At 32.8% G+C, this 26020-nt stretch overlaps 1 protein-coding gene across 1 annotated transcript in view; it reads left to right on the forward strand.

Annotated features, from left to right (window-relative positions):
- Positions 1-1737: 1737 nt before the first annotated feature.
- The window catches only part of LOC110104987 (ASC1-like protein), a 72959-nt gene continuing 48676 nt past the window's right edge, over positions 1738-26020 (forward strand). The window contains exons 1-3 of the mRNA XM_020834315.2: positions 1738-2041; positions 7275-7504; positions 7597-7752. Coding sequence (XP_020689974.1) covers positions 1904-2041; positions 7275-7504; positions 7597-7752 — 524 coding nt within the window. The 5' untranslated portion in view covers positions 1738-1903. The remainder of the gene's footprint in view (positions 2042-7274; positions 7505-7596; positions 7753-26020) is intronic.

Below are 26020 nucleotides of genomic sequence, written 5' to 3' on the forward strand. Positions count from 1 at the left end.
TTCACTAGTCTATAAGTTTTTTAATAAATTATAATATTTGAAAAGAGAATTTTTTAATCTCCAATTCACCCCCCCACCTTGGTGTGCTCTTGTAGTTTTAGTAGGTTTAACCAGCCACATTCAAACTTTCAGAACTTGCATGTAAATGCCACATGTATGGTTTGGATGGGTTATAATGTTGCACACACCCCATTGTAATTTTTTAGTTGATGCAAAATTTTAGAACTCCACATTGTTGATGATAAATCAGATGTGTAATACAAATTTGAGCTTTACCTCCTTCCAAAATATATAATTACTACGTCTATACATTACAATCAAATAGTCTGTCAAAAATTATTTCATCATCCTAATCCTAAGTTATTTGTCATATAATATCATAGTTGTAGGCATATATCATATGCTCTCTCATATTAGCAGTTCTAACACAATAATATTTGATCAGATTTTACCCCTAACAGGGGCAGCTATGTAGATTTCACCAAAATATAATACTAAATCCTCAAAACTATCTTTTGATTCACCACTTGAGATACTACCCATTGTCTCATATCCCTCATCAACAACTGATAGATGGGCTCTAAAATATTTCACTTGACAGAATAAACCATTCAACTATAACAATTGACCTACCATATTAACATCAAATGCTATTGGGGATAACCTAACAAATAAACATGAATGGGATCAGATCATTATGAGAATAAATTAACATGTTATTCCTTTAATAAGATGAAAATTGACATATACTTATCGTAATATTGGAGCATCATCAACCATCCATGTTGTAGCTGTCAAAGATGTGTTCACCTACTCCTTATAGTTACTTTCATTTGTAGTATAGAATTTGGTATTATCTCTTTATTGTTATTTTGTACCACTAGCTTCAACTTTAACTTATAAATTAAAAAATGACAAGAAGCATTTTATACTAGCTACATGTGACACAACAAAAACTATTTCCTATCAGTAGGTATGCTGCCAAATTTGCTATATATCTGGATGCTTCATAATTCAATGATCTCAATATCCTTACTTTAAGCTCATGCAACTCTGTGTTAATTGGGACCTATCTGGAATGATTTCACTCACTAATATATATAGGTGAGAATTAGTCATCAATCCACAATTGCCCATCATACACAAGAATTAATGATGCTCATCGTCCCCTCATTATTCTCTCAAACCGTATGCAACAAATAGTCATGATTTTTTGAAGTAACACAATGACATACAACAATTATGGACATGATTTGGAGAAAGAAAAATAGATATTTTAAAGATGTACAACAACTATAACCATAAAGTTTTCTCTAATTGAGTTGGGATAGTTTGATCTTGCAAGTGGTAGGTAATGTTTTGAGCATATATTATCTTTGAAGGTTGTTTGTTGATGTATGATTTTGAGACATCAATATAACTTCGTTGATACGATTATAAGAACTCTAAGGGATAAATCATACATTTGATTTTGTCGACAACTCTAACTGATGATGAATTTGAGTTACTCCAAAAATTAGTTGGAGAAAAAAAAAGAGGAGAGCAGAAAAGAGACTTAAATCATTTTTTTTATTCCTCTATCACCTACAAATAGAGGCTATTTATAGAGTACAAGATTTACTCAAGACTCGATAACTATCAACTAAACACCTAATAATCTTTACTCAACACAATTATCTAACACAGTTATTTTTTATTTTTTTATTTTGTGGAACGAGGGGCTTTAGTTGTTTAGTTCGACCGCAAACTCACGTGAGAAAGCGGAAGATGAGAAACGGAAGACTACTTTTCGCTGAAAGTTGCGGAGAGTTTCCTATCTTACGTCCGTATTTCTGACTCCCGCCCTGGTTTTCTTCCTCCTTTCGGTGTATCCACCTCCAATCTCCTTCAGCTCCTGATCAAGATGGGTTTGATGCAACTCTGGTCTTCTTTGAATTGGGAGAATGAATCTTACCCGGCATACGAAGACTTCGCGGCCGTGCCTTTCTTTGTGCTGTTCTTCCCCACAGCGAGATTCTTCCTTGATAGATTCGTGTTTGAGGTGCTATTGATCGTGCTTTCGTTGCTTGGTTTCGTCTATCTCTTCCGTATTCTATTTATTACCCCCAATTCTCTTTTATTGGGTTGAGAATGGTGCTTTTATCGGTTTGGGATGGGAAGGTCTTTCATTCCTTAATATTTTTGGTTCGATTTATTGGTGAATTAACGAGTTTATATTTGTTGAAAGCTTTGGACTTGTCGAGGGTTTGGAGTTTGGAAAACTTCTTTGTGTTATGTGCATATGTGGGTGTTATAGTTGACTTTGGTGCTCTGAAGTATGTGTCATCATGAGATTCTGAACCCAGGGCGCGTTTAAATATCGTTTGCTTAGACCTAATCAATTGACAGACGAAGTTTGTGATTGTTAGGCTGTAGGTATTCTATTTTAGGACATCTTGTTGGGGTGTGCTGGGCAGATTATCGCAGAGTTGTTTTGGTATTTCTCCGCATAGTGTTGTTCAAATTTGTTGTTTGTATTGAAACATTTGCGCAATAGATTCCAGTTATGTTTACTAGTCTCTGATGCTATGAAGCATCCCAAGCTCAGTGTAAAATATTTGCAGAAAAAAAATATTTAACCCGATGTACTTTAAATTATGTTTATCTGAATATTTGCATAAAATATAGTTCAGTATTGATGTCTAACCATTAAGTTACAACAAAGGTAATTCTTGACTTGCTATACGATGTATGTTTAGTCTCGTTCACAAGTTTATCAAAAAAAAGATGTTTATTGTGGAAAATTTGACATTTTTATCGTAACTGCTCTAGTTATTTTGTTCGTGCTTGTTTAATCAGCCTAAATTATCTTCTATGATTTGGTTAATGTTGAAGAGTATTTTAAAAGCAATTTTCATTGAAGTTAATGTGTATTTTAGCCTAATTATATACTATTTCTTTTGCTTCCATAAGTGGCATTGGTCCTTCAAAACATATGTATTTTTCGGTATGTTTTTTTCATCCGAATTTTGCATATTTAAAGGATGGTTTGCTAGATGGATTTTTGTCCTTAAAAATCATACATGTTAATCATTTACTTACCATGTGTAATCATGTCAGCACGTTCCTGTATTTTTTTTGTTCGCAATGCTGATGGGATACTCGTCTCGAAACTTTGTGGTCATGAAAAAGTATTTTACTCTAGTTGTCTCCGTTTCTTATATTTTATTAAACTGGGGAATAGAGAAGCGTTTTGAGTCCTGGCATTTTTTCATCATTTCGGGACTACTTATTTTCAGGCACACCATTGTGTTTGCTGAACTTGTATCTTGTGATGCTTATCTCTCACTTCTGTTGTTTTATTCTTGCACAATGTAATTGCATTGTAACTTGCACCTTGTCATATTCATTATGTGATATCATACATGAATGGGAAGTTTCGTCCACCTTTTGAAGCTAAATATGGTTGCACAAGTTGATGATATTGTCACTTCATAATATCTAGAGTTTATTACTGGGTCAGGGCATTTTTTTACACAACATATGGAAGAATTTTCCACATTTATAATTAGGAGTTGCATAAGGAGTCTATTGTTTTTCATATATTAATTAAATTTTGAGTTATATCAGTGTTAGGGTCTATGATATCTGACAGAACATTTGCTCTTGAACATACCCGATGTAGGAAAAAAAGAAAGATCCAAAAGACATTATAACTAAGTGAAAAGGCCATAAAGAGAGCACATCCATCAAGAGATATCTACAAAGCGTAGAATTTGCCCAAACAATAAAACTTCGTGCAGCTAATGGTATATGAAGCCTAAGATAAGACACTACCAAACCTTGACGACTGTCATGTAGTATTGAATCCTAAAGCAGAACTAATATTTCTTTAGAAAAGAACAAGAGCACGAGCATCATATATTCACAAAGTAGAAAATTGCAACCAATAGAATCACAGCAGATGGATCTTCACCAAGATAGATAATGATATAATTAAATACTTACATAACAGTAATGGACATTATTTATAACAAAGCAAAGCCATCATAGAAGCCACAAAAGTCAGACAAAGACCAATTCAAAGGCCAAAAGAAAACATTGGATTGTTAGAATTTTATCATTTAAGCACTGTATGATGACACATTTTTTTCCTTTACTCTTGTATAATTAACAAAGCCTTCATCGTCATCTTTGTATCTTAAATCAATTAAAAAATCGAAGGTTTCTTCTGTAGTCAATGGAGTATGCCCCTCATCAAACTTAGTATTCACAACCACTGCCATATCTACCTTGGCCATAACTATTGAAGCCTCTCAACAAAAATGCTGTAGAAGATAAATACTACAAGTGATTGAAACATTAACAGTAGTATCAAAGGAGATGGGCTTCCAAACCCTCTAGTCAGTACAAGGGAATAAGGGGAAGCACCAACTACAATGATAATAATAGAACCACTTGAAGAGGTAGGTTCAATGTATATGAACTCTAGAGAGGAAACCTCACCAATCATAGTAGTAGCAACATGCCCAACCTTAAATATTGATTGATTAATTAAATGTACATGCTTAAGAGTACTTACCATCTTCTGAGACTATCTAAGCGCATGAATTCAATTGCTCCACATATTGCTTAGTTAAAGATGTTCAACATCGTTATTGAAATTAACAATAAAATCATTTCTAGTCGATTGAATATTTCCACTAAAACGAATATCACTTGCCTTACCTGAAGATGAGCTTGTTTGATTATGCCAACTTCAGTAACTATTGCATATCTAAGGTTTCTCAAAGAATTAACAAATTAAGGTTTACTATAAAAAGAATCTAAAGAACAAAGGATTCATAGTCAATTGAATGAACATGGACGTGGCAATCAAAATAGGGGCAATAAGTGGTTCCTTTTTAGGGCTAAACTTAGGAATCAATTTCAATATTCTTGTAGAAAAATAACAAATTATAAGATCTTTGAGAATAATCAACTAGCCGTTTTTCTTATCAACTCTCACAAGTATTTGCTTAGATTTGAAAAGACTAATTGTGAATAAACTTCAAAAACTAAGCTACTAAAAAAATTAATATTTTATATGGGTTGCCACCAATGGTTTAGCCTTTTAATAGTTTGCTGTTTTGGTCTTGGGAGGGTTCCAAAATGTTTTGGGGATGATGTATAAGCCTTGGAAAGGGTTATAATGGGAGTGGTGTTTAAATTCCATACAATGAGATGCATGGGTTTGAAATTCTGGCCCAAATTTTACAAGTGGGATTTAGGCTTTGGAGATTGAAGAGTAGTGTCTCATATTTTCACCAAATTCTTTGGAGGTTTGATGGGTCAAATGGGGGCAAGAATCTAACTAGGTTAGACTTAGCCTAGGTTTGGTTTATACTTATAGCTATAGGAATGGTTTTGGATGAGATTTTGTGGGGAGAATGCTAGGAAATGGGTATGAGATATTGAGGGGTTGATTGTAGAATAATTCTACTGCAAAAGCAAAATTTTTAAGTCTAAATAACATAGACTTGTTACTCACCAAAGTAGCATGGTTGAATAAATCACCTAATCTCTTCATACGATGGCTGACCACCAAGCCTCATCTTTTTGGATGGCTAATTTTGAAAATACGATAATAACCTCTTTTCATTCTTCATTCCACAATGTTTATAATTGATTTATAATGCTTGAAATTGAAATAAATCAAATGGAGGGAAGATTTGCAGCTGACCCACTTAAAGGGATGCAAAGGGATAGTTATATATCTTTTGGAAAAGTGTAATCACCTCTTTTAATGGTAGGCGACCATAACTACTTGAAAGCATGATTTTTTTTTTAATTTTTTAATCACCAGTTCCATTTAAGTTTAATTTATTATTCCCACATTGTGATCCCTCCACAATTAAAATTTTTAAAATTCAAAATTTCAAAAAATTGGAATTTTAAAAACTCAGATTTAGAATTTTTAGAATTTTGGTAATGTCTAAACTAGAGAATTACACAGATAAATCCTTTACATTATTTAACACATACGTAAATATAAAAGTAAAATTTTATTTAATTGCTTTGCTCCTTGTCTTTAATCTATTCATCTTCTCAGCTTTTTTCTTGCTCTAAGCTTTGATGGTTAGTCTATCTTTTCTTTGATGGGTATCTTATGCCACATCAATTTCCTTCTAGTCTAAGCTCATTAGAAGTGGATTTACCAACTAATGTAAGCTCAAAGGGCTTAGCCAAAATAGCAATGTCTTTATTCATGAAAACCATGCTTGGTTTACCTTTATGGTATGAAGTAGCTCTGATCCCAAACAATAAAGCATGGTCAATATTACTAGAAAAACTTTCAATAAGGATTTTGGGATGGTGGCAGCGAAGTTAGTGTCAACACAGCTCCATAACAAGAAATCAAAGACAAACATGCTGGTAGCCAATGGCACTGGTAGTGCATGAAGAAGCTCCGAGGATAATCTCCAAAATCTGTAAAGTTGAATAACTAAATAACAAAGTGGAAGCTCACCAAAAAAGAAAAATGAGACATCACCAGAGCAAACCCTAGCTGAGCATCCAACATTAAGTTTTGTTTACTATCATTAGTATCATATGATTCCGTGTGGAATCTATTGTGGTCTTTATCTGGGTTGAACATTTTGTATCTACATTTTTGCCGCATTTCCTATTGTTGATTGTTGATTATTCTGCTGAATATTTATTTTTTCCATATATTCCTAACCTGTATTGTGGAGGATAATCAGAATCTTTAGAGTTGAATACTTCTAATCAGATTAAAATATTTCATTATGACCATAATTTGGTAATATATTTTGATATTAACTTTATCTTTCCTTACCCTTGATATTTTCTTTTTATCATTTATAGCTTTTACTGTTGTCCTTAAAATATATTTTATTTTCAGAAACAATAATACTATATTACTGTTGTTCGTCAACCTATAAATTAAAATATTAGAAAAATATATTTTCATTTTATTATTTTTATGTTTTCTTTGTTCATATGGATCTTAGGTTGCAATTATCTGTGAAATAAATGCCAAAACAGATAACCCATTCAGGAGCAAACCAGCATAATATTGTTTGTTTAATGCTAACTTCTTCTTTAATTTTATAATTTGTGAAACAAAAAAAAGGAAACTATCCTGAAAAATCTGTATGGCCATGTCTTATAAATGATGTGCATTATTGTTGCTACCCATACTTTTCAGGCAAAGTTTTAAACATGTTTTCTTTCTTTCTTCTACAAGATACACTTACAGGATGCTTTCTGAAGTATTCTGCCTTTTGTTGTAGAGGTTGGGCAGGCGATTAATTTTTGGAAGGGGCCATGGAAATATTGATGCTGAATTCCCTAGTAAAAGAAAAAAGATCAGAAAGTTTAAAGAATCTGCTTGGAAATGCATCTATTTTCTTTCCGGAGAGCTTTTGTCTCTTTATGTTACATATGATGAACCATGGTTCACAAACACCAAATTCTTTTGGTTTGGACCAGGGGAGCAAGTCTGGCCTGACCAAAAAATAAAGTAAGCTAATCATGTAAATGTTCTATTTATTCATTTTATTAAAATTAGGTCTCCTTGGAAATTAGGTTTTGATTGATTCTTGATCTACACAGATTGAAACTCAAGGCAGTTTACATGTATGCTGCTGGGTTCTACATATACTCCATATTTGCATTGCTTTTCTGGGAAACAAGGCGGTCAGACTTTGGGGTGTCTATGTCCCATCATATAGCAACTGCCTTTCTCATAATGCTATCTTACATATTCAGGTTTAGTTCCGGTTTAAATTGGATGTAGATTGGTAACCGCTATCATTCTTTTTTAAGTTATATTCTGCCCCATTTATATTTTTTCTTCTACTTTCTAATACTCTCACTTTGATCTTCATAGATGTAGGAACATCTATCTTTTGCTGCATAGTCCATATCTGCTTTGACATTGTATCTGTTCTTTATATGTCTTTATAATCTTAATTGCTAATTACGTTTAAGGTATATTGTCTTTTAACTATAAAAAGGATGGGCTGAAGGAAGGGTTGCTTTCCTTTCCGTCTTCATTGATTTGAGAATCACAAATAAGAATAATACAAATAGCCTCTTTGTAATCTAGGGGAACTTGTCATAGCTTTAACTCTAGACATTATGCACAGACACAGTCATGAGATGACATAAAATGACACAGGCATGGTGACACGAAATAATCGTAAAATATTTTAAAATAATCCCGCACGTGCACTAGAATATATATACACAAATACACAAAAATCATATGCAATTATACACCCGCATGGGCCCCGATGAGCGTGTTATGGGCACACACGTGACGTTTAGGAATGCTGAGCGGGCCAGACAATAAACCTAAGTTCGAACCCAATTTTTCTATGAGGATGGATATGAGTCGACACGGTTCGAACTATCAAACAAATTTACGGTCACGATGACCGAGATATTTATTTTAATACGTTCATATTAGATTTTCAAGGTCTATGAATAATGAGAATTCACCAACATAGACATAAAGCCTGCAAAGAATCCGATCCTCTGTCGACAAGTAGACAAAGTAGATAAGGTTCAATCCATAATTGAAATTACATGTAAACTCAACCACGATGATGGCTATGTTGAATGTTTATCTCAACCGGAGGGGATTCTACTTTTTCAAATGCTCTTAAATTCCCACAAAATACAAAAGATAAATGACCATTTATACCCCGATGATAGCCGTGTTGAACGTAGTTGTCAATCGAAGGGTTTAATTCCAAATACTCTACACTTTCAAATGCCAACCAAATGCCTACAAAAACCCAAAACCCCAAGAAAATACAAAAATCCAAAATGTTTCAAATTGAAATTCAACAAAAATACTTAAAAGTAAAATCTATCCACTCTCCGCAACAGTTTGCCGAGGTGGACAAATATGAAATTATTTTATCTCACCAATAGCTAATGTCTAATCGAGAATATCATCAGGATTCATTCTCAAACAATCTATTGCTAGCAAACACGTGGCACGTGTCTTCTAACCAACAGTTTGCCGCCAAATAGGGTTGTGAAAACCGGGTTACGGGGCCAACCCGAAACTGACCTGAATCCGACCCATTTTTAGAAACGAGTCATTATGCCGAACCTGAACTCGACCCGCTTCGGGTCTGGGTAAACTCGACACGACTTGTATGACCCGAAAATAATTAAATCTAGTCTTTTTAATTAAATATAAAATATACATAAATTAATAAATTTATAAACAATCAATAATTACAATAGGTAGAGTGGTAGATTTTGAAAACGAACAAGTACATTTATATTTTACATATCATTTGGTCATTTACAAAATTACAAATATATAATCACAGATTGAACAACAAGTACATTTACATTTTACAATATTACATATTTACATATTAATAGCTTACAAAATATTTAGAAATTAATTGTTCTTGTCTTCTTGAAATGCTTCTCTAACAGTCTAGTATCCGTCTTCAAGCACGACATAGAATCAACTGTAATAAAACAAGTTAGATTTGTATAAACCTTCAATATGTTGCTCAGATTAAACCTTCCAAATTTGTAATCACCTAAGGAGGTGTAAGTTCAATCAACATTAGCATATTACCATCTAAGGAGACAAATTGTACTTTGTATTAACTTAGTATCTATTCATTTAAATATGTAGTATCTGCTCATTCTACTAGAATACACAATTACAAATGTCTCCTGGTTGTAATAACATTTATTCTGATACTATTCCCAGTGTAATTTGAGAAGGTTGATCATCATCGCTTCTTCACTTCAAACAACAACAAATAATATATGAATTCAAAATTCTGATAACAGATTTTATAATTAATGCTTTCATCAAATCAACAAACAGAATACTGAGAACAAACTAACATAATAAGCAGTAGCAGAATAGAAAATGAATTAGAATCAACAACAAGTATCAAATCAGAAGAAGCAGCAGGCTACCCGAAAAATTAAAAGAAGAACTAAAGCAGCACAAATATCAAATCGGAAGAAGCAGTAGGCTACCTGAAATAAAACATACAACTTGTTCATAAGTCATAACACTAAACAACCATGTAATAAATTGTTTATAACACTTAACAGCCATGTAATAAATTGTTCATAGCACTTAACACAGAAGTAATGTCTCCCAGTTGTAATTATATATGATTTTCATATAACAGAACTTTCCCAGCTTCTCCCTCAAGTTGATTCACTGTTAAAGTAAGAATTTCTTTAGTTACAGCTTCAAGTTCAGGATCATGTGTAACTACAATAAATAATAATATGTATTTGAGAATTGACCTCTTAAGTATTACGATTGAACCATCATTTCATGCATCATCAGATGTCTCTACCATATTTTCTTCAATGCAAACTTCCTCATTTGCTTGAATATAAATCTCAGGAATGGTGTTTGAATTCTCCATATATTGAAACAATTGCATCAAATTATACAAAGGAAAAATTGAAAAAATATCTAAAAAAATAAATATCCAACCAACTGAATATCAGAGAATGCCAATAACAACTAAAAATATAAATATAATAACTAAATATAAATCTCAGAGAATAAGAGATTTGTCAAATGCCAATAACAACTAAAAATATCCAGGCCAACTGTCAACATAGAATTAAAGATAGCCGTCTGCCAACATAATAATAAATATTGTTATGTTCCTATGGATATTCCAATATCTCATAACATGTATCAAAGTTTAATCAAGAAGAATAATAGATATTGCTATAACAGAGAATCAAAGATAGCCAACTGCTAACAACAACCCGGCCCTTCAATTTCCAAAACCCTAATCGGCATTTCAAAACCCTAATCGGCATTTCAAAATCCTAATCGACATTTCAAAACATAAATCTTATTATAACTGCATCATAAGATCAAAATCTCTAAAAAACGAACAGAAATGCGCAAAATGTGATGCTCTAATCGGCATTTCAAAGCCACAATAGCTTTAAATTGGAAGGAAGAACCAAATAACTCAAAACTAACACTCTAGCAGTGACTCAGTAACACAAAATGAAAAAAATGCAAGACTCATAAGTCATAAACAATCAACTGAAATAGCATGTTAACAGCGGCAATATTTAGATATACTGATTGAAAACGAGTGTGATGTAGAACCGGGAACGCAGCACTTTGCTGAAAGATAGAAGGATCTCCTTCTCGCAAATTTGAAAGGAGTTTTCCAGATTTCTCAAGCCAAAATTCAGGGAGAAATCTCAGATTTATCTAGTGGGCAGAAGTGGAACTCTTTGGAGATACGACTTAGGAAAGAATTCCAGAGGCTCACGAGAGGGTGACGACGTTTGGAAAGAAGAGAAGAGAGAGGTTTAAGGGCTGGGCGCAGATCCAGGGTTGACCAGGGAGATTTCTTGCCAAAAAACCAAGCGTGGGAATAGGAAAGAAATAAGAAGGTTTGATTTTGGGATAGTTCGGCGGAAAGTAGACAACAGAAATAACTTACGAAATTATTTGATATATGGACTTAACAGGGCAATATATAAGGAAATAAATCTTATTTTGCTCATATGGTGGCCGGCAGCAATACATTGATCTGGGGGTTTTAATGGGGCCATAACGCTTCTCAATTATGGGTTGATGTCATAAGGCAAGATTTATTATTAATCCAATTGAAATTGTTTAAATATCAAATTAAATTAAGAATAGAACCCTTTCTAAAAGTTTTGCTAATTTATGAAAGATTTCAATTCAAATGTTTTGATTTGAATGAGGGATTTGTGGAGGAAAGTTTTGAGTTAAATATCGAGCTTAGGGGAAGTTTCCTATAGAGGGTAATTAATTAAACCAATTTTGAATTTAAAATTCAAATTGAAATCTATTAATTAGGAGACCTCAATTAAGGAGCTAAATAGGAAAAAGTATCCAAAGCCTCATGAGAGCTTTGAATTTCAAATTCAAAGCTCCAAGAGGGGCTGGCGGGTTTGGAGCGGTGGGGGAGTGGCGGGCGGCCAAGAGGGTGGGGATCGGGTAAAGGTGGCCGGCGGTTATGGGGGAATCTTTGTGGATCTTGGTCAATGGAGGTTTGGTCGAGGGGTTGAGAGGGAGGGGAAAGAATGACAAACTAACGACGGGCGAGAGGGAGAAAGAAGAAATCAAAACAAAGATAAAACGAAAGATAGAAGACATGAACCGCGAGCCTCGGGGACTCTTTCCGACGCCTGACGGGTGATGCTTTTTCCCTTCTCCAAGGGATCTCAAATCACGAGCCCGGACCCATCCTGCGGCTGGTGAAGATTTCGATTCCTCCCATAGGAATATCACAAACGCTCTCTTACAAGAAGAACACAAGTGTGGAAAAACACAAAAATTTCATATTCATTAACCATCTCTTACAATAGCTTAAGTCCCTTATTTATGGGCCATAACATGAGAAATAATAGAAAATTACAAAAATGCCCCTTGGGCCAAAACACTCACATAAGCTATCCTAGGGGTAAAATAGGAAATACATAAAACAAGAGCTAAAATTCAGAAAATGATACATAAATGAAAATTTAAATAATGGCCGTCGATTTACGACGCCGCCTGTGATAGATGCGCCAAATCTTCGTTTTGATGTCCGCATCACGATGAGTCGAGGACACAGAGTCGTAGAGGAGGAGAAAAGCTAAAAATGGCCGGGCAGAAGGCAGGAATCCCCGCGAAATCGAGGAGCCTTAGCTTTGACGTTCCAAGCTCGAAGAGAGACGAACGATATTTCAACTCTCGAATGTCGAATATGCCGCTTAAGGTGTAAGCTGTAAGCTTAAAAGCCCTAAGGCTATAAAGGTAATTATGTAAATAATGGGGGCCGGTTAGCAAATCGGGTCAAAACGGGTCACTTTCGGGTTTCTCGAGTTGACCCGAACCTGACCCAAAATTTCATATATGTTGAAAACCTAAACCCGACCCCGACCCGTTTTGGGTTTGGGTTGACCCTAACTCAAAATTTTTGGGTCGAGTTCTAGTCGAGTTTTCGGGTCGTGTTAAATATTGATAGGCCTACCGCCAAATGGAACTGTAGGTAAACGGTTATGATCAGGGCACTCTGAACCTAGTGGTTTGCTATCAAATGATAACACTAAATTACAATCATGGACAGAGCTCGTATGCTTTCCAATGGTACTAAATCTTTGAGTTATGCATCAATAATATATAATTGATTGGGAACAAATCCCTTTATTAGTTAAGGTGGATTCAAATTTGTCTCCTCAGACAAATATTCATCCCAAGTCTACAAGGTACCATTGGACGAAGGAACCTATGGCTGCTGACAAGAATTCTTCGGTCAGGTTTGGTCGACTACCTCCTCTGACTAAGTAGACCAGGGACCACGACGGCTCGATACGACGGAACCATGGGATTTTGATCTTGTCCATCATCCATTCCCCCACCATCCACTTTAAGTGCAAGATGGTGAAATTTTAAATATCTACCTAAACCCATGCTGCTACTATATGCTAGATAACATGTATTTCTACATATTTGTGTGACGAGTAGTCTTAATTGAAAGTTTTTTCATATTATCGAGAGGGGTAATTAACTATAGGGGCTTGTGCCTATAGGAAACCAGAACTAAGATTATAAAGAAATGAGAGCAAAATCTCTACGTAGTGTCTTATCTATAATTCTAATCTGCCTTCCCAAAATTTTTCCCGTACTTAATGCATTAAAACTCCCTGAGAGTAGGGGAGGCCGGGGCAGGAATTTTCGGAGCCCACAGTACTAGGTGGTGAATTTCTAAATTTAAATATTAAATTTCACATCTAAAATTGTTGCTACTATACGCTAGATACTAAGTATCTATTTAATGACTAGCCTTAATCGAAAGTGCTTTCTCGTTATCGAAAAGGGTAATTAACTATAGGGGCTTGCGGCTATAGGAAATCAGAACTCAGATGTTAAAGTTCTCGCTAAGAGGACGAAATCTTTGGGCAGCGTCTTAGTCTAATATGCCTTTCGAAAATTTCTTCTGGAATTTCATCGGTTAAAACTCTCAAATATTATGAGGAGACGCCGGGGCTGAAAAGCTCAAAATTTTGGAGCCCACATAAGACTCCAAAAAATTTCCAAACTACTTTAGACCAATCCTAAATTATGATCTAAAGAAAGGTTTCAACTAAGTTTTGGTTCATCAGATCCAAATAACACTGATCATAGGACTAGATCTTTGTAAACCCAGATTTTCTTCGTTGGAGTTCAACTCTTTCCACCACGTAGCTTAAGCATCTGTGCATGGGCTACTCAATTATCCTGCTTTCCTTAATTGCAATTTTTTCACCATCCAGAATCCATTCAGATTCACTTGAAGATCATCCTATAGAAATTAAAATCAGTTCTTCGTTGATAAAGAGCCATGTTTATTGATATTTACTTTCCAACAGAATAGCGATTTAAGCAAAAACTACTACATTTGATGATTTATATCATAAGCTTCATTCTAAAGAAGCGTAAAAACAAATATATAGAATAACTATGTTGAGAGATAAGGGATTTACGGATTTTGATCAACTTAATGCATTAAAAGCGAAGAAAAGTTAAAGATTCATACATCAATGATAGATGGAGATGTTATGAGCATTTTAAGGAAGAAATTGTGTTGGAATAATTTGATGAACACTATGGTTAATTATATTATAGACTGGTCCAAAAAATTAAAGTGAAATTAGCTCCAAAGAAAATGCATAAAAACAAAATTTTAGGTTCAAATGAGATATCTATTGTGCTTTGGAAAGTTATGAAGAATATTGATGTTATTTGGTTAATATATCTTGTCAATAGAATTTTAAAAACTAAGTGAATACCAGATGATTTTATAATAAACATTTTGATATCAATTAAGTATAGAGTCCATATTCAAGATTGTGTTAACAGTAAAAGAATCAAATTTATGAGTTACAAAATGAAGCTAAGCAAAGTAATAAAATTGAGGCTTAGAAAAATTATAACATTTCTTGAAAACCAATTTGGTTTCCTTGAAGGAAGATTACCATGGAAGTATTTTTTGTTTTATGACAATTAGTGGATAAGTATATAGAACAAAGAAATATTCTTCACATGATTTTGATTGTTGATAAGAAATGATAGATTAACCTGAGAATTTTTTATATTGGTTATGGAGATGATTCAAAAGATATTTAAAGTAAGGTGGCTTAGTGTGAGCCATTTGCATATAATATAATATTAATTAGTGAGACATCTTCTAAAATAAGTGTAAATATAAAACAAAAGAAAATTTAGAAAATAGATGACTTAGAATGAGTAAAACAATGATTGGCTATATGATATATGAATTTCATAATTATGATGTTGATAAATATCATTCAATTGTATTAAAATATTAGATGATACATATTTTTGATAGATTCAAGTATCTTGGATGTATTATATAGAAGAAAAAGGGATATAGGAAATATTTGAACAACTTTCCATCAACTTTGTTTTCCAAATCCCAATTATATTGGGGTTTGGTTGATAGTTTTTTTATGAGAAAATGATTTAAATGGTCTCCCAAGTATTTGTAAAGGAACAAAATATTTTCGGACCATGCAAAAGGCTCGATTTAGTCCCCAAACTATTCAAGCAAGGACCAGAATATTACTACTGTCTTAAATTAATGAAAATTTAAGTCAATGATGATAAAAAATAAGGGAATTTATTGGCATATATATATAATAATATATATATAAGAATAATATATATAATAATATATATATATCTATATATACTATTTAGTAAAATCTAATTATCTACTTACCTTATTTCCTCATGTAGAGTAGCTAACGTTATATATAACATGAATGGATTGAAATTGTGCATGTTGCAGAGTGAGTTAATTTTATGTAATAAATTAATTCTTTTAACATTTTTCTTTATTTTGATTTCATTGAAATGAAATCCATTGAGTTTAATTTTTTTGTTCCAGAATGTTAAAATTTAAAATTTCTATATTAATTTTTTTGAAATCAATTTTATTAGTAAAAATAGAAGATCTATTTCAATTGGTTAATTATTGTTATCAATATAATAAACAAAGTCAAAATTAAAGAAAAGCTACATGAGATCTATTTCAATTGGTTAATTATTGTTAAGTTTCACGTCTCTCTAATTTAGTCCATCGATTATATAAAATTGATCCAAAATATCCATCATGTTGTATCTGTGATTTTCAGTTCTTCCCAATTTAGTTTAGTGTGTAAAAAATTGATCCTAATTTAAAACAAAATAGACTATTTTGGATCAATTTTATTTAGTCAAGGGACTAAACTAGAGAAACATGATACTATGGGACTAAATTGACATATATAAATTCAAGGGTAACTATTTTTAAGGTTACCCAGTTTGGCTGGCTACATACCAATATAAATACATAGAGATGTCTGCAATTATAATTTACCATTAATGCAACTCCTTTTACAATTAACACAAACATAAAAGAACATTTTTAACATTATTGAAAGGTTAAATCCATGTCCGTCATATAGTAGCTCAAGTAAAAACAAGTTCATGAATATATCCTTCAGACAAAATGACACCGATTTGAACAAAAATTATTTATAAAGAACATTACCAATTGAGCAACAAATTACATTCTTCAAGTACATAAAGAAAGTTAAAAAAAAAGGGTTGTTTCTTATTTCCATCCAAAGCAATCGATCAAAAAATGTTAATGTGCTTGTTTAATGTTTCATCTCAACCCATTCATTCATTTGGCCTTTTTCTTCATTTAGAGTTATATACCTATTAAAATAAGAAGCTCCAAATATAATTACACAACAAAACCCAAAGTATGTGAACTTACAATTAGCCTGTTCATTTAAAGATTTTTGTATGCATATTTGCAAAGTTGGTTCGGATTGTAGTTGACTCTCTATTTAAAAATCAATGTAATTTCATGAATAATCCTAAATTAAAGCAACACAAGGAAGTATATATAAATGTTATTATTAAATGAAAATGGAGATACTAGTAATTATAAAGCTTATAATTTCAGTTCCAAGAGTACATATTTGTGATACTTGATGACATCCAAGTTTTAGGCCAACTTTATGAGTCTCTTCATAATGAATCCTTATATTTTTATGCTTTCCCTTATCGCAAATATTACAATTATGTCCACTTTGCTTATATTTACTGTAATGAAAGATAACCCACCCTAGTTCTACTTATTTTCTTTGTTTAGAATTTATGGGTTGCTAATCAAGAGTCTTCACATCTTCGGTGGCATATCCCTTTTAGTTTTATTACATCTTGGTAGAAATGATAATGATGGATTCTTGTTACTCTTAGAGCATTTTTCTAGTCCATTTACAAGCATGATATTTCATTGCATAAATTTTTCTATAAGTTTCCATAAAATAGTAATGATCTACATAATCCTCGCATTCACCTATATTCCTAGGTACTACATTACAAACATCCATACAAGGTAATCTAGTCAACTCTCACCTCCACAAATTTAATTATTTTCTTTCTCTAGATTGACCAATTTTGCATAACTTCTTTGAACTCCTTATTGCTAAAAGCATGCCAACTACAAGATTAGGACGGTGTAACTCTATCCTAGTATTGAAGGTTGGCCTTTTGGAACAACTATCTTCATCACTATCATGAGCGCTTGCATTATCACTACAGTTCTTGCAATTAATATTAACATATTTTCTCTTCAACGCTTTAGCAAAATATTCATTATGAAAATCAATGGTCTGCTTCCCTTTATCTTTGATACTTGCAAATTCAACGTAATAATCAATGTTGTCTTCAAACATATCTTCATTCTCCTGCATCTCATAATCATTAGCATGAAATTCCTCACAATCACCTAATTTAATGCACAGTCGTCATTTTCATCATCATCATCATCATCATCACCATAACTCCTATCAGAAATTTAAATTTTCATGCATAGAAATAAAATCATATAATCTATCCATAACATTCCTAAAATTTACTTCGTTTTCAAATGCTCTAGGATAAAATTAATACATGATAACTCTCTTATAAAATTCCAAACTTAAAAAGAAATTACTATCAATTGGAAGACTTACTGTAAGGCGGATAGTACCTGATCCCTTGCTGGTGTATTATCTCAATTTGCTCCATTGATTAACCTTTCTGATCTATTGAATATCTCAAGTTAAACAAAATTAACAAAAATAAATTACCAATCATCACCTCTCAGTAAGCTTTGTTCACTCCTCTTCATCCTTACTTGGAAGGAAGCTTTGTCTGCTTCTCTTCATGTTTGCTTGGGGAAGTTGCGGATGATCACTCCGTAGTCTCCTGGCATGTAGACAAGCGTGAGTAAGCTCTTGTTTCTGACCTTGTGTTCGGCTTTCTTGTCCCTTTTTGTGCTCATGTTGTCTCGTGCTATATGCTCATGTCATCCTTTCTTAGCTTAGCTAGGGTAAGAGTAATTTAAAATAAAAAAATAAAATTCCCAATCATCCTAAGAGTTATGCATCCTCCTTAAGTTCAGGCCTAAAGCTTTGTTGTCAACTTTAACCTCTAATATGGACGACGGAACAACTTTGACCCCTTTTTAAAGAATTTGGGGACTAAATTAGTCCTTCTAATAGTGTGGGACTAACACCCCTCCCTTCTGTAAATAGCCGGATGATTATTTTGATCATTTTCTCATTTTTTTTGAGTGTTTTAAAATATTTTTTTGTCTAGAATAATTTTTCTTGAGTGAGCTCATCATCATGTAATTGTAGCAATGTAGTTGCATGTCATGTTTTTCCAAACCAACATTTTTTATTTTTTATTCTTTCTTTTAAAGAAATCATACAGGAACTTAAAACAACTTTTCCTATAATATTTTCATAACCTTCTCTACATAAAGACATGTTTGCCCCATAAACATAGGCGAGGATATTATTTTTAGAGTTATGGTTGGATGGATAAAATGAAGAATTGCCTTGAGAGTTTTATGATGAAGAAGATGTTGTGGAGGATTATATGTGAATTTTATAAACCTACAATTATGCTGATTATTCTGTATGGATTTAAATATTCGCTATAAAAATGTCACTGATATATAATTGAATATTATCATATAGTAAGAATGTCAAATTAATAAATTATTATATTAGGGGAATGATTGAAGTAATATCAAATGAAGATAATTGATGCAGGACTATTTAGATGCGATGATTATGTAGTCATTTAGACATTGCACAATTCATAGATTAGAATAAATCTAGAAAACAATTACTAGCAATTCTCAGGTGAATTTTACAATAAAAAGTATAAATGCACTCATTAGATCAGATGATAAAATTAATAATGGAGGATTAGCAAGGAAAGGGGTGAACTTAAGATTACATTGATAGGAGTTTACAACTATTTGTGAAGAAAAGTTTGGACATCTTAGATAACACTCAGTTAGAACAAATGAATAAAGGAAGTATAAATAACACCAACCCCAAATAAATGGGACAAGTCTAGGAAAAAAAAAAACAATGCTATTTATTTGAAACTGGCAATCATGCTTAGAACTAATAAAGATGAATTTTGGTTGTGTTATGCAACCTATATATTATATAATGCGGTAAAAAACTGATATATTTAAAATGCTTCTTGATTATCTTCCAATCGAGATGTCTTCAAGTTTTTTGCTACTCATATGGTTACTCTTGCAACTAGAATGTTTGCTACCAATTGACAACTACTATTCTATCATGAAATTTTAAGCCTCACCTTTACATTTTTATCTAATGACACATAGTCAAACTAAGACATAACCTCGAAAGGTCTTGATGTTGAGTCTTCTTGATTGAACACTTGATTCATCCAATAATCTAGCACTCCTAACTTGTTTAAGTAACTTTTCATCATCTTGGTCATCTCAATGATTGTTATAGTCAGATAAACTTTTAAAGAATACTTGACAAATTATTAGATGACACAACATTTGTTGTTAACAAATCACAAATGTGCCACATGAGTTGCACGAGCTCATGGGATTGACAAATAAAGTTATATGTGCTGAGTAGCTATAGTAGTAATAAGAACATTGAGCGAAAACTTGAATGTCCAAGCTATTCCTAGGCTATATCAAATAGGGGTGTCAATATTTGACTTGACCTGAAAATCCGATCTGAACTCGACCAGAAAATTTCTGGTTAGGATCAACCCATTTGAGAAACAGGTCGGGTTTGGATTTTCGACCTGTTTGTAAAACCGGGTCAGGTTTGGGTTGACTTGAAAATCCGAAACCAATCTGATTTTAACCCGCATGAGTCGTGTGAGTCGCTTCGCTGTCCGCCATCACGCCGTGTGCCACGTTGCAGTCGGACTCGGCCCCTGTCGCATTCGGACTCAGCCTCATGCTCCCCAGTCATCTGATATCCCTCTCCCTCGTTCATATCTTTCGTGCCCGTTGAATCTGCTCAAGTAGCTCCAGATAGCAAACTACAAACCGACCTCGAAGCTTTGCCTTCTCGAAATCTTCCTCAAACGAATACAAAACCACAACATGGTGTCAAGAATGGGATTAGCTACCAGAATGAGACAAGCAGAACTCCAATTTCTTCCCTCACAGGTGCTGGATGGAACTACTGCTAGTAGTAGGCATTTAGAATTTCTCTATTCTATTGCTATGGCTGACTCACACATTTGGAACTCCATACATTATCTGGCTCGGGATAGTGCCACAACCATTGTTATGGATGAATCGCATAAAGGGGTCAGAAGATCGAACCTACTGCTGGAGGTGTCATTCACGACCAATAGCTTGTTTGTGTACAAGATATAAGGGATTGTCATGGCACGGTCCGGTAAGCTCGCATAGGCGAGGCAGGAATGGAGGTCGATAAGTAGACTAAAATATCAAATATCTAAAACTATCACCATAATATTTAAAAGAGCCACTAAAATAATAAAATTTAAAACACATAAACATAACCTCATTAAGAGTCATATAATTACATTTCTTCCAGAGCGCCTCTCCTACGATACACGTTTCCACCCTTTCTACTCTTTAAGATTAAAAATAATTATACCTAAAATTTTTTAACAACTAACAGTAAGTCGATGCTTAGTAAGTAAAACATGACTCCAAATTACAATAATCAAGGCAGAATGAGCAATATGCTAGATGCCACATTTCATTTAAATATATTATAAATTTGCCTCATATAAACATAACATTTAACATAAACATAAATCATAAATTCATATCATTCATATTCATTTTTCATATTCATCATATCAATATTCATAATCTTCTCATTTCATATATATTACAACTATCACAGGAGCCATCGTCTAGTATCATAAATTTATTCTTTTATCATTTCCTTTTATATAATCTTTACCATTTTAACGTACACGAGTACAGTGTCCTCAGCTAGTACCATAAGGGGGTGAGCTCCATCAATTTAGCATGTACATGCAAGCATTCTATAACAATCATATCATTTCATTTCTATAACATATGAACTTTATGATATAATGTCATGAAGTATAACATATAAATCCCATGATCAATTATAGAATAAGAATAACATAATCATGATTTAAAATAATCATAAAAATTTCATAAATATGCTTGGACTTTTAAAATATATATAACTGGAGAGAAACAAATGTATCACTGTAATAAAGAACTATTAGTACTCACAATAAATTAGGAAATCGATTCTCTTCGCTAGTACTTCCTTCGAGGTCACCACATATAACACATATAAGAATTAATTTCTCCTACAAAAATCTACAAAATAAATCTAAAATAAAATTATTGTCTTTTTAAGCCACTATAAGTTCTTTTTATCCCTTCGCCTCTCTCTCTAATTGATCATATAAAGCATATATATATTCTAAAAATTCATATTTTATTCTAATTACATATTTTAACCAAATTGACCCTTTACCTTAACCTAATTTAATTTAAACTAATTTCTATTTTCATATTTATTAATTTTAAAAATTAGAAAAATATCATTTTGTGAGAACTAATTTATTCCCTTAGAAATCCTTTAGGACCCTTAGGAACTATGTTTGTAAAATCACTTTCAAAATATTAAACTTTAGGAAAAAACCCTAATTTTTTCAACTCAAAAATTTTGAAGAAAAACCTCATTTCTTTACATAAATTTATCTCCTAACCATTCCCTGTGTATTTTCGAAAGAAAAGAGAAATTTTTGTGAAACCCTAACTTTTTCTTTCCAAGAATAAGTCATGAAACATAAGAAATAACTTGATTAGAAACTCACCCTAGCCTCCTAGAATCTCCCTCTTCGATTTCCCCTAAGCCCGGCCGTCAGAATTCGCCGCCAAAGCCTCCCGTGCCGAATAAGAAGAGACGAAAAGAATGAAGGGACCGAACTCTATTCGGTCCCTTAAAGCTTCATTTGATTAGAGATTTGCAAAAGGACCATTTTTCCCTCACTTAAACTATATCCGCTTTAATATTCATAAGGGCATTCTCGGTATTACGAAATTTATAACATATTTATTCCCCTATTAAATATAAGTTATATATACCAATTTGCTCCAAATTTTACGTAGAATTTTATAAACTTATCTTCATCAAATTCCGACAACTTAAAAAAATTCATTTAAATCTCATCGTGACGCATTGAAAATCTTGCGATGTTTAAAATTGGCATTTTCGGGTTTTACACTTCTCCCCTCTTAATAAAAATTTCATCTTCGAGATTTACATACAACTTCTAGTTACAAATCAACTAATTTCATCCTTTTCATTTAACATAAACTTCAACATTAAAACAAAACGAACTAAACATCTGATATATCATAACAAAATAATCTGATCAACCCAAAATATCTGACATAATATAACAAGATAACTTACTAAATCCAAAACATCAGATTAAATATTAAAAGTCACTAAGAATAGACAATAAAGCCATCTCAACTATCCTTGTCAACATCTATGGATTCATTGGGCTCATGTTGAGTCAAAATGTAAACCCGTGGTCTAACATTCTGCTTGGATTAATTTTGCACTGAACCTGCAGCTGATGGTTTTATTATCTTTTGTTTGCCAAAATTCCTCGGTGAAGGTGCTTCATTTCTCATTTCTCCTAAAGTCTTCTAAAGCAATGCAGGACAATATTTTGCTATGTGTCCAGGCTGATGACACCAATAACAAGTGTTGGAACTAATCAAACATTCTCCTTTATGTAATCTGCCACACCTAGCACAAGATTCAGCACTTTACTTACAGTTACACTACTGACTCCACTATGACTAAACTTGGGCTTCTTCCCATTTGATCCGTAAGTCTGATTGTTTTGAATATCCTCTTTAAAACTCTTCCTTTTATGCTGATGCCTTCTCTTTTGAGTAGCTTACAAATCTGATTCAATCCTTCTGACCCTCTTTACTAGAGTAGAATAATCCTCAATTCCAAAATGAATTAAAGGTTGTCTAATGACATCCTTCAAACTAGATAAGAAACGATGACATTTCTCTTTTGCATTGGGTATCAGATGTGAGGCATATCTGGAAATTTTAGTGAACTCGGCCTCATACTGAGCTTATGCTCCTCAAGTAGGTTTGGATATAAGTTCTAAATTAAATTTTTGGAATGACTTAGAAGAATTAATACAAAATATACCTCTTGAAGAAAGAGTTTTTATTGGAGGAGATTTAAATAGACATGTTGGTAGAGAGGTAGATGATTTTAAAAGCATTCATGGTGGCCATGGATTTGGAACGACGAATGAAGGTGGCAAGACCATATTGGATTTTTGTTTAGCTTATGATTTTTCAATTGCTAATACCTTATTTAAGAAAAGGAATGAGCATCTCATCACTTATAAAAATGGATATAGTACAACCCAGATTGACTATTTTCTTATTAGAAAATTAAATCGTTTAGATTGCAAAGATTGTAAAGTTATTCCGAGTGAAAATTTATGTACCCAACATCGATTATTAGTTTTGGACTTTAAGATAAAAAGGCATAAAATAAAAAATAAAGTAAAAAAAACGCTGAGCATCCTCATCTCTGCCACACTTAACTTAGTATTATTGCTTCTTCTTTTAATGGCCAACATTCGGCACCAATAAAGCATTGCAGGCCTCACTTACCATCTTATAGAAATTTTTCCCTAAGTTTGAGGGGTAAATTTTTCTATCACAATAACAGCCCGATGCATTCCTCCACTTCAACCATCCAACTTGAATTCTTTGCTGATAATATCCCCATCTATTTCAATCCCATCACTCTGAACAATAGATCCAGATATCTAATGTGTACTTTTATTAATGACTTTGATCGCCCGCAAAAGTCACAATCCCACTCACTAGGTTCTATACTACTAAAATACACTCCATATATTCCGTTTTTTTAGATATCTAAACCAAGCGAAAACCTCTTAGACTCTAAGCGTTGACCTCCATAATTCAAGTTTTACCTTCAACTCCTCTCTAAGTCTTATCAACAAGAAGAATAATCTCAGCAAAAAGCAAACACCAAAGGTACATCCTCTTGCAATGTCTAGTGAGAACATCCAACAGACTAAAGCAAAAAGATATGGGCTTAAGGGCTTAATCCTTGATGTAACCCAACCGAAATAGGGAATACTTGGTCAATCCACCTTGTGTTTGAACAAGCAAGTAATTAGGCTCCTGCATACATATCTTTAATGATTTGAATATAAGCATTATTGACTCCTTTCTTTTCAAGAACTATCCATAGCAATTTCTCTTGGAACTTTATCATATGCTTTTTAAATCATAAATATCATATATAGATCCTCCTTGTTTTCTCTATATTTTCCATCAAACCTCTTTAATAAATGTATGGCTTCCATAGCGACCTACCCGGCTGATCCAAAGTTGATTTTGAGAAACATTAGTATCACGCCGCAACCTTTGTTGCAATAACTCGCTCCCATAGTTTTAAAGTATGACACTTAACTTAATACATCTATAATCGCAACAATCTTGTGCATCACCTTTATTCTTAAAAATAGGAATTAACACACTCATTCTCCACTCATCTGGCATCTTTTTAGTCTTCAAAATAGTATTAAAAAGTTTAGTAAGCCATGAAATTCCTTCATCTCCTAAGCATTTCCACACCTCTATTGGAATATCATCATGTCCAACAGTTTTTTCCACCCTTCATTCTTTAAGCTCTCTAACTTCAGTTTTACTAATACGCGATAAAGCATAAATCTTATTTTCATTTAGAGTGCTAAGGTCACTATAGTCAATCTTATTTTCACAATTTTCATTAAAAAGTTAGCAAAATATCTCATCCATTTTTTGTTGATATCATCTTCTACAAAAAAGTATTTTTTGATCTTCATCTTTAATACACTTCACTTGAACTAAATCCTTACTACTTCTATCTCTTTGTTTGCTAACTTATACATATATCTTTCACCTCTTTAGTATCTAATCTATTATATAAATCACTAAAAGCTAATGCCTTTGCATCGCATATTGCTTTCTTAGCATCCTTACCGACACTTTATATTTTCCAATTATCAGAATTTTTAAAATTAAACCAATTTTTATAACAAAGCTTCTTATTTTTATTTTTTTTTGCACATTAGGATCCACCACCAACTATTTTTACTATAGGAGTTTTTCCCTTTGATACTCCAAGGACATCTTTTGCAATATTCTTATTATCACTAGCCATTTTTTCCACATAATATTAGATTCTCAGCACAGACAAAATCTTAAGATCTAAATTTTATTTCAAAAATTTTTTGTATATATTCTTTTAAATGCCCCCTTTAATCCTGAGAAATTATTTTACTTTATTTTTTATTTTATACCCCTTTATCTAAAGTCCAAACTAATAATCGATGATGTTGGGATACATAAATTTTCACTCGGAATAACTTTACAATCTTGCAATCTAAAACGAATTTAATTTTCTAAAAAAGAAAATAGTAAATCTGGGTTGTACTATATCCATTTTTATAGTGATGAGATGCTCATTCATTTTCTAAATAAGGTATTAGCATTCAAAAATCATAAGCTAACAAAAATCCAATATGGTCTTGCACCTTCATCGTCAGTTC

The sequence above is a fragment of the Dendrobium catenatum genome, unplaced genomic scaffold (assembly GCF_001605985.2).
Source record: "Dendrobium catenatum unplaced genomic scaffold, ASM160598v2 fragScaff_scaffold_847, whole genome shotgun sequence".
Classification (NCBI taxonomy): Eukaryota; Viridiplantae; Streptophyta; class Magnoliopsida; order Asparagales; family Orchidaceae; genus Dendrobium; species Dendrobium catenatum.